The 9,903-nt window shown below is 44.2% G+C and overlaps 1 protein-coding gene and 1 non-coding gene across 13 annotated transcripts in view; one reads left to right on the forward strand and one right to left on the reverse strand.

The window, feature by feature from the left end:
* The window catches only part of frmd4a (FERM domain containing 4A), a 99,434-nt gene that overhangs the window by 3,354 nt on the left and 86,177 nt on the right, over positions 1 to 9,903 (reverse strand). For 7 of the 12 annotated variants that reach the window (XM_040025517.1, XM_040025518.1, XM_040025516.1 and 4 more), the window contains 12 exons: positions 9,758 to 9,834; positions 8,677 to 8,818; positions 8,390 to 8,531; positions 6,764 to 6,897; positions 6,528 to 6,650; positions 4,899 to 5,130; positions 4,589 to 4,645; positions 4,255 to 4,492; positions 3,870 to 4,028; positions 3,325 to 3,648; positions 2,665 to 3,248; positions 851 to 953 (listed from right to left, as the gene is read on the reverse strand). In XM_040025517.1, the coding sequence (XP_039881451.1) occupies positions 851 to 953; positions 2,665 to 3,248; positions 3,325 to 3,648; positions 3,870 to 4,028; positions 4,255 to 4,492; positions 4,589 to 4,645; positions 4,899 to 5,130; positions 6,528 to 6,650; positions 6,764 to 6,897; positions 8,390 to 8,531; positions 8,677 to 8,818; positions 9,758 to 9,834 (2,315 nt within the window). Of the gene's footprint in view, positions 1 to 325; positions 398 to 850; positions 954 to 2,664; positions 3,249 to 3,324; positions 3,649 to 3,869; positions 4,029 to 4,254; positions 4,493 to 4,588; positions 4,646 to 4,898; positions 5,131 to 6,527; positions 6,651 to 6,763; positions 6,898 to 8,389; positions 8,532 to 8,676; positions 8,819 to 9,757; positions 9,835 to 9,903 lie in introns of all 12 variants that reach the window. The other 5 variants (XM_040025510.1, XM_040025515.1, XM_040025521.1 and 2 more) reach the window with 3 other exon arrangements.
* trnam-cau lies at positions 1,105 to 1,177 on the forward strand. Its single transcript has one exon. It is a non-coding gene; the product is annotated as a tRNA-Met (tRNA).

Genomic DNA, 9,903 nt, shown 5'->3' on the forward strand with positions numbered 1-9,903 from the left:
TTTATTAGTGAATCTTGTGAGCTGCAGTAAAGCTTTAGATCAGAACGGAGCAGAAAGCATGCAAAATTCAGGCAGATACAGGCAGAGAGGGAGTTCATGACACGTATACCTCCACCGTCAAAGAGCAAGAAATGAGAAATGAACCACAACTGTCAGTGCCCCACAGATGTGCATTAGTTTATCATGTTTTGATGGGATACATTTTTATGAATGAAAAGTTGGACTAAATTTGGTCCTGATGTTCTATAATGAAATAGGTTTGCTTTAAAATCTACTGATATTGCATTTTCCTAGTACTACGCTAGATTTAGACCACAGACGGTACCTCTATGCATCAGAGCTGGGCTGAGGGGGAGACTGACAGACGTCCTCAGTAGGAGAGCAGTCTGCTGTCCCTCTAAACCAGGAGAGAGGACACACACATAAGGAAAGGAGGGTTAGTAAAGACAGAAAGATGGACAAGAAAGAAATGACAAACAGTAAGCAATAAGAAGATTTCCAAGAGAAAAAATTAAGAGTAATAGGTGTGTAAGATAATCAAGAAAGACAGTGAAGAAAAAAATGTACATAAAGACCACAAACAGGAAAGCAGGCGGGAAAATACAGACATATATGATCTGACTGAAGTCTGAAAAGAATTAGGAAGTGTTTTGCACCCAAAATCACAGACAACGACACAAAGAAGAGCAGACACTCGAAGTTTGTGAGTGTGTTAAGCGTGAGTCCTGGACAAATATGAAGAAAGAGAAAAAAAGCTGAGCAGCAGATGCAGTTTTCCCTAATATTCCTATCCGGCTTCAACGTCTTGGCAGCTTTTCAGCCACCTTATGCGTGCTTGTGGGTTTCTTACCCGCTCTGCCAGTTAAGGATGTGTTGTGGGCTGCAGGGAGGTGTGGGTGTAGCTGCGTGTTCACTTGACGGGGTCATACTCCTCTGGCTGTGAGGGGAAGCAGCTAAAGCAAAAAAAGTAGAGTCAGACAAGTGACACAAAGACCAGAGGTTACAGTGAGGTGAAAGACAAAGGAATTCCAGCTATGCTCGGGGGATGGGGGTGGGAAATACCCTGTGAGCTTGGGTGGGAAGGCTGAGGGAGGGGGGGAACAGGCCTCGTTGGCGCAGTAGGCAGCGCGTCAGTCTCATAATCTGAAGGTCGTGAGTTCGAGCCTCACACGGGGCATGGCTTCTATTTTTTTTTTTTTGTTCTTAGCCCTTATCTCTTCATATGGACTTGTCAAAAATGCATTTAGCACACACTTCCACATAATTGATGAGCAAGTACCAAAATGTCATCCTTGGGCCAAAAAGATGTATATTTACTTCCCCGAAGGGACATTCGAAGGTTGATTGTCATTCAAGTGAGAAAACTGGGTGAAGATGTGAGAATCCTCACATAAATGCGGGAAACATTAACGTGTGTGCGACATGACCAAAGCCTGTGAGGCTTCAGATCACAAATCCAGAAATTCAACATTTAAATTCAGCTTTAATTGCTTAGTAATTACAATTTTGCTAAACATTATTAATTTATGTATAATTAAAAATAAATGCGAGTTGAACTGCTGAACTACTCAGTAAGAGTTCTTAATCGGAACCCTAATCTCTGAATATACATGAATAATCTCATTAATTATTGCACGCATGGGTCACACAGCAGGCAGTGTGAGGTCTCATAAAATAAACATTTGGAGTTTTAGTTGCATTTTTAAAATCAGCAATACCAGCTAGTAAATTACAACCAAGACCAACACAAATCAGTTTGTCAATTCAATTCAATTTACATAGAGCCACACAGACAGCCATCTCAGAGTGTTTTACATTGTAAGCTATATTAAAAGCGAGAACCACACGATTAGATGATCCCTTATGAGCAAGCACTTGACAACAGTGGGTAGGAAGAACTTCCTTGTAACAGGAAGAGACCTCTGTCATTACCAGGGTCAGGGAGGGGCAGTCAGATACCATTTGGGGTTAATGAGAAAAAGACAAAAGAGTAGAACAGAGAGATCCAGTTTTGGATAGGATATATGTTCCTATCCAAAGCTAGAGTTTCAACAGGCTTGCCTTTTAGCTCAAGCAGCCAACCGGAGGAACACTGCTTCATACCCACACACACATGCCTCACTCTACTGACGCCTTAAACAGTCTATTGCAAAATTTCCCATACCGTCTTCAAAAACATCAATACCACTAGAAAAGATTAAAAGTGTATTTTCCTGCTGCTCAAACTCCATAATTAGTCAAACTGAGCAACTGTCTACCCTCGTGAAATTAAAATATTAGCTTAAGAAGCTCTGTCATTTTTTTCTGAATGCAGAGATATTTGTAAACCGTTTAATTATTAACAATTGTTGTTATAATCTAAACATTTATGGAAAACTAATATAGAACTGCTCTCAGTCAGAAGATCTGAAGCTAAACGATCCCTCAGTAGTTCCAATAATCTGAGGAGCAAAGGAATTCAAACCATGCTTTACATGTGGTGATGGCCTCGGTTTGCCTTTTTGTCACGGGGTCATTTGACAAAATTAGTGACAGCAGGGATGTACTGCATGCCTTCTCAGTGCAGTAGCGTGCCAGTCTCATAATCTCAAGGCTATGAGTATGAGGCTGTGACCGCTGATATCGGTTCACCTGTTTAAGATAAGGTTTCACGATGAGACCTACCTGGTGAGCTTTTGGCGAGTGTTCCTACTCTACTTCCTCGACCATGTCCCAGAGTTCCTTGCTGTGACCCAGTCTCAGAGGATGTGGATCCCGAATGTGAGTGACTCCTCTCCTTTAGGCTCCCTGAAGACCTCTGGTACCAGCACCGCAGTTCTTCAGAAACGGCCGCCCTCCCACCTCCTCCGCCTCCACCACCCTCTCTCCCCAATGATGGAGTCCTTACGATCTGAGAGCGTGATGGCGTAAGTCGGCCGCTTCCCTCTCCTCCCTCCTCTCCCCCCCAAGCCTCTTTGTACAGTCCCCCAGCCGTGTAGGAACTGGAGGTCTTGAACTGAGCCTTCACGCTGTAGTGTCCCTCCTGATCACTCTCCAGGCTGCGCACCACCACGGGGTTGGGGCTGCCCTCTACATATAGAGGGTACTCTTTGATGCGGTACTGGGAAGAGGGCTGGCTCTGGCTGTGGAGGTAGACTCCATGGTGTCCCCCTCCCACTCCACTACCACCTAATCCTCCACCAGAACCGTTCTTAGCTGCCAGATTTGGCATTGAGCCAGAGTTAGAGGAACCCAGGTGACCTGCAGACCTGCAGAGAAAACAAAAAATCATATACGACAGTCTCACACATGAACATATATATATGTATATTTCCCTGCTCTAACCTGTGTCTTTGCCTCTGCCTCTGCCTGGCTTTGGAGGGTGAATCTTCTCCCAGAGTAGAGTAATTTGGGTTACTGCCAGGGGGTCCTCCAGAGGGGTAATAATGCTCCGAGCTGCTTTGGCTGGTGCAGGATGAACAGTCATCCAGTGGGTCGGAGCCATTGGAGCTGCGTCCTGGGCCGAGGAAGAAGTCAGGGCTGCCCAGGGTGTGCGGATGTGCGTCGGAATCGGATGCCAGCAGTTTGCCCTGGGACTCAAGGCTGGAGCTGCGGTTCCTAAAGTGCTGAGAAAGACTGTGCAGACGGGTGGGACTGATGTCCACTGACCTGTGAGAGTTGGCAGAAATACTAAGTGTAAAGACTGGGCTTAAAAATCTACTAACTTATTTAACACAGAAACTGCTGTAATTTCTAGTTAAGTAAATGGAAAAATAGAAAGAGCAGCAAAGGAGAGCTAAAGTGAAGAGGTCCAATGGCTTATTTCCAGTTGGGAAACAAGGCTTAGTCAGTTTACCTGCCAGGAAACGATTTAAGGTATATCAACTGACCTGGTGGAATGTACATAGTGCGGGGTCCTGGTCCTCAGGTCCGGAGTTGATGGCATGCTGGACTGAGAATTCCAGTGAGGAAGGCTCCTAATGGGGCTGCTCTGCAGAGAATTACTACCCCCTGCTTCTGCACTGCCCGAACTCGGGAAACGCCTGTGACTAGACAGAAGTTAAATAAGTTACATTCAAAATAAATGCAATTATTATCATCAGCATCCACTGACTTTCTACATTTTCTAGCTGCAGTTCCTCTCTGCAATTATACTTCTTGCACACACACTCCTCTAACAGTAACTGGAATGAACTACTTGTTGTCTAACTCTGATTAAATATAGCAAGAGATCACATTGCTATATTACAAATTTAAAGACAAACTCACTCATACCTCGAGTGAGATGAGCGTTTCTTGACTTTCTCATAGGGCTCATCCAGTGATGATTCGCTCCACATCTTGGGTTTGATAGGGGATTTGTCATAGTCAGAGCGTGTGTAGTGCAGGTGTCGCAGGCCATCCAGGGACTGCGGTGGAGGGGGGCGACTGTGAGATGGTGGTCTTGGAGGGAGCCCCTTATGAGGTGAAGCTACTGGAGAGAAGGTGGGGGTACCTGTAACTTGAGGATCATCTGAAACAAAGTAATGATTGGATTGGATTAGACATTATATTATTATTAGGAACAGCACAGCTATCAATGGGAATAAGGCGAGGGACGGAAACTCACCGTCATCCAAGACCAGTGCATCAGACAATGAGCTGTCTTCAGAGCCAATATTGGCTTCTATGGGACATAAAAACAAAAACAAGAGGTTACGAAATCGAAAAGCTTTTGTGTCAGTGTCATTGTTTTCAGATCTTTATTATATCAATAGCAAAAATACTGAAAATGACTAGCCTCGCCATACAATGGGTGGGTTTATATAACAGTACAGATAAGAATATTGCTGTCTGTGGTGGCAATTACAGCAAATTGATATGACATAGATATGAAAGCGATTTGATTTTCCCTAAGTGAACAGGCAGTTTATTGGTACCTTCTATGATAAGCGACGCTCTCTGCGTAGGCTTCTTGCCAGAGCGGACCCGGTACTCATTGATGGAGTTCTCAATTTCCTGGAGCTTCTTCAGTGCATTCAGATAAGAAGTCTTCCTCTGTTTCTTCAGCTTTTTACTGCTTACGTGAGGATCGCTGGCGAGACGCCTGGCTGCCTCGGTAATCTGTGACTGAATGGCAAACTCCCGCTCCAAACGCTCAAGTTCTTCTTCCTGGCAAATACACAAACATGATTGCAAACTTAGAGTAACACAAGCACTAAGTTACTGGATCCACTCGCAGCTTTTAGCAACAGAAATGTAGGAATGATCCAAAAATAACAAGTTCTAGTTTGCAGACACGGATTCAGAATAACTCTCCCATGCAACGTAGTTCGGTTATACACATACAGAAAGCCTTGCCAGAGAAAACACACAGCGGAAATCATTTATCTGTGCTGCAGCCGTGCATTTTCTCACCACTGGATAATCTCTATTGAGACACTCTGTCCCCAGTAATAATGCGTCTCCATCAATCCGTCCTCTCCTCTTCTACAGCTCTCCTGAGATTTCTCAAATCTAACAGGTGAACCAAGTAAACATATTCTGTTTAATGCACTGTATATATACTGTGTTGCCTGCACAGTAAAATGTATACAGACATACCTCTACTGTTAAAACTCATGAACATGACAAGAAAACAAAGTCCTGTGACACACTGTGTCCATCTAGCACGTAATTCCTTCACTGACATCTGAGCGCGCACACACATGATTTCACTTGTCTCCACAGAGGCAGAACAATGATGTATTCACTTGGGTTGACTTCATAGTGGGCTACCTCATTTCTGAAGAATCCCTCTCACTAACAGTGGCTTTACACTACAGCCGAGCGGCTTCTGTTTCTGTGTGTCTACGAGTTTAAGGTGCTCCGTGTAGATCAAGAAACGCCGTTTGTGCTTGCGATGCACTTTTGTGATATCGTGTCCCTGGATTCTTTTCAAAGCACACAAACCTCTGTGGAACACACCCACATGAATGCCTGCACACATGCAGGAGCACACACAATCCTACTATCACCACTTCCTGTGGTGAGAAACCAGCCGGGCTATATTTAGAAGTTCTGCTGCTCTGGAAAATCTAACCGTGGCACAAAACCGGCAGCGAGACAAAGCTACTTTACAAGATCAAGATGTCTCAGATTGTGGCTTTTCAGGGTTCTCAGTTTTCTTTGTTACTTCAAAATTAAATTCTGATAGAATCAGTTACTTTATTATCATGTGAATCCTCATCCCATTACATTTTGAGAGTAATATGTAGAGTATATTAGCTTCATTTAAATCCTAAGGAAAACCTTGATTTGCTCAGAATAACACAGAGCCCTTAAACAGCACTACTGTTCAGTGCGGACCATTAACATTACAGCTAGCTTAAGAGGAGATAAACTCACTAAACTAATTAACGCTGACATATTCCAGCTGCTGCATTACACCACTTGGCCAAATACATATACTATTAGGTATTCATTTCAAATGCTGACTCTGCTAAATGAGCTCATGTTTTTATTTGGGGAGTATGAGACTGGAGTGAGAGATAAGGTGCCAGTAAAAGAAATGGAAGTTATGGCCTCACCTCTCCCTTAGGTAGAATTTTCTGCTCATCCAGTTTGAAGGCGGTACCGATCTTCCGTCTCACAGTTGGCGGCTCCTCTCCCGGATCCAGTGGATATTCCTTTGGAAGCTTTCCAGTCAACTCCTGGAAAAATTTAAGGAGAAGGAAGGTAGGAAGTGTGAGGCCATTGAAATGAGATTAGAAAGGATTTACGCTTTTCAAAATATTCACCAATTCAAACAATTATTTTCACTTACCGCCTCCCGTATGCAGATGCTCTTGAGTTCCTCTAGTCTCTGCTTTAGCGTTTCCTCCAGAGCTTCCTGTCTGGCCCTCAGCGCTGCTAGCATGTCCTTCTTAGCCGTCTGGGAGCTGTCCGATTCCTGAGAGCCTGCGAGGTGCAAACAACACGTAAAGTGAAGACAGGAGTCAGAGTACTGTTCTGAGGCAGAATCTGAAGCAGAGGGAGAAATAGCTTGTGCACCTGCTAGTCTTGCAGGATGTTTACAAGGAAGTGAGTGGAACGTTTCGATAAGGAAACTGAGTTTTGCTGATGTGTTTGTGCAAGTGTGTGAGTGTTTAAAGGAAGGGGCAGTTTAGGACAAAGTCGGTGACGCACATCTCCAAGACCCCGAGGTGGTGCCAGTCTTGTTTGAAAACAACTCATACCCTCCCACTCACACTGTGTTTCTTGCTCTCTCATCGACCCCTTATGTGGGGATGACGGACGGATGGACACGCAAATACTAAAAAGTACTGGTGAAAATGTTTTGTTAGAAATAAACAGCTGTCTATAATTCTTAGATGAACCCAAATTACTTCTGTTTTGGAGGAAAAAAGCCTGCACGTTGAAAGATTTCTGAAGACTTTACAATTTAGATGTATTTCGAAAGCCCCGTTTAGACGTGTCACAGATGTGTCACAGTTCCCGTTCATGCTGTTTGACTAAGATCTACCCTAGTCATCAAGAAATCAACACCGTAGTCACAAAAAGAAGTGACAAGGCACAGATAGACAAAATGAAGAAACACTGAATGATATGAGGTGCGAACAGAACTACAGAAGAACGCAGAGGAGGATAGAGGAAGGTTAGGAAGCGATATATGAGAAGAGCAAGGGCTAGGTGGAGGTGAAACAGAAGGAAGGAGTAAATCTAACCGAGGTGATCAATGGCGAAATGACAAGCCCAAGCAGACAACGCATACTGAAAGGGAACTGTGTTCTTCCCCGGCAACAGTAATTGACTCAGTAAAGTGTGAAATACTTTAAACAGCTGACCATGTAGTTACATACATGCTAATCATAGATTATGCTTGGCTGGACTAATGCATGCAACTTAAAGTGATTTATACAGTAGTAGCGAATCAGGTTACAGTACTGGTGTTTCTCATCAATGGGATTGCTGCACTTGATTTCCTGGCATGGAACACATTGTATGTGGCTGTATGGGAGTAAAAGGGCATTTTTCCTCCCAACTCTAATTTTAGCTAGTGTTACAAATCTTCCCGTCAAACTCGTTACTTGTTCAGCACCGATAAGCATTGTTTTAAAGGCCACGCAAAGTTGTTCACTGCCCCTCTGCCCCTCTCATTCTCTCACCCACTAAAATTAGAGGAGTCGGGGGCCTCTGGAGGATGAGTCTGTGTGACATGGGAGTGGTGTTCTATACATACTGAAAGACACTGGGTGTGGTGTGAGCACAGTATATGTTTGAGAACATTCAACACAGAAACGCTGGTCTCTTTCCAGTCACAGCTGTTTCTGTCTCTCTGGTTGTCAGCAGGATTCCTCATCATCAACAGATGCGAGCACAAAGACAAATCTTTGTCGGGGTATTTCCCCCTCGTGGTTATTTTCCTCTGAAGCAGCAAACACGCACTGACCTGAGGAGAGCAGGCTGCCACTGCTGCCACTGATGATCTTGCCCTTGCTGCCCATGTTGGCCAGTTTGGATGTCTTCAGTGTTCCTGTTTCTGTCAGGTCTATGGCAATCTCGCTCAAACTCCTCGCTGCATGGATCTTTGACTGTATGGACGAGCATGGACAGGCTGTGTTAACACATCTGTAAACTGTTAACCCACCACTCCTGCTGACCATGCCTTGTAGAATTGTAATTATTTCGTGAGATCTATCGTAGGCTTTGACTTAAAACGTCGTGGGAGAGACTGACCTTGCTCTGTTTGCGGTCCAGGTAGAACTGGTGCTGGCTGATGGCCATGGCCCAGATGGACTTGATGAGGGCAGGACAGGCGTACCAGGTATGCACAGCAATGCCGCTGTGACCGAACGTCCTTCTCGTTACCGACGCCCTACAGTAGGAGCGGACACAAAGCCTCCTTATATACACTGAATAAAAAAGATGGCTACATGTTTACAGCAATGAAAACACTCCCACTGGACTGCTCCAGTGACTAGTGCTGCTACTTAGAGAGCGAGCTTCTTTTGAAGCCTGAGGAGAACTGTCCTGATAGAGATACATTTTGCAAAGCCACACACGATGTTTCCCATTGTTTAGTCATCCTTTTTTAAACACACATCTGTAGCTGAGCAACAGACCAGCTCCCTCTAATGACAGCTTCCTTTAAAGAAAACACCGCTGCTCTCTGCTTCACCCTGTCTGTCTCTTTTTCTCCCATTCCCTCTGTCATTGGAATAACACTCCACACATATAGCCATGTTAAATAAACACAAGAGAGGTCACTTCCTCCGCAAAAGAGCCATCTATCCTTCTGTGGTCAACTACCAAGGGTTTTAACATATATGTGTAGCATGTTTGTGTGCGCGAGCACTAGAGCGCGTGTATTCTTTGCATGCATGTGGCTGCACGAGCGTGTTAATAATCAGCCTTTCAATCCGTGGCGGGCTCCACCAGGACATCCTCAATATCTTGCACTGTTGCCAAGACAAATTTTTCAGCCATTACTCAATTAGATTCTATCTCTCTTTCCGTGTACCGCGCAGTATGGAATCTGAATCTCAACATATTGACTCGGGCCGCAGTGGTAATTTACAGTAAAAGCTACTGGAAGGCATTTCTTAACTGATGTAAGACTTTTATGAGTTCCAGATATTAGGCTTGAGACCACAGATCAATTGCAAGAACATTCATCATTAAATTTACTGATTTAAGATCACGATCGTCCAATGAGGACTTCTGGACAAAGAGGACACGAATGCTTGATAATTAAACGGTTTCTTAGAAAAGAACGGCATCAAATCAATCTCAGCTTCAGTTTGTGATATAAATTTACCTCCTGGGGTCATGAACTTCCACCGAAAACTTCTTCTCTCTGAAGTAGAGGTTCTCCAATTGACGCCATTGGAACACCTGAGATTTAGGAAAAACAGAAACTCTTCAGGACTTCTCACAGAAAAAACGTGCTTCACATTAAATCCG

This window comes from Simochromis diagramma, unplaced genomic scaffold (assembly GCF_900408965.1).
Source record: "Simochromis diagramma unplaced genomic scaffold, fSimDia1.1 OVJJ01000293.1, whole genome shotgun sequence".
NCBI lineage: Eukaryota > Metazoa > Chordata > Actinopteri > Cichliformes > Cichlidae > Simochromis > Simochromis diagramma.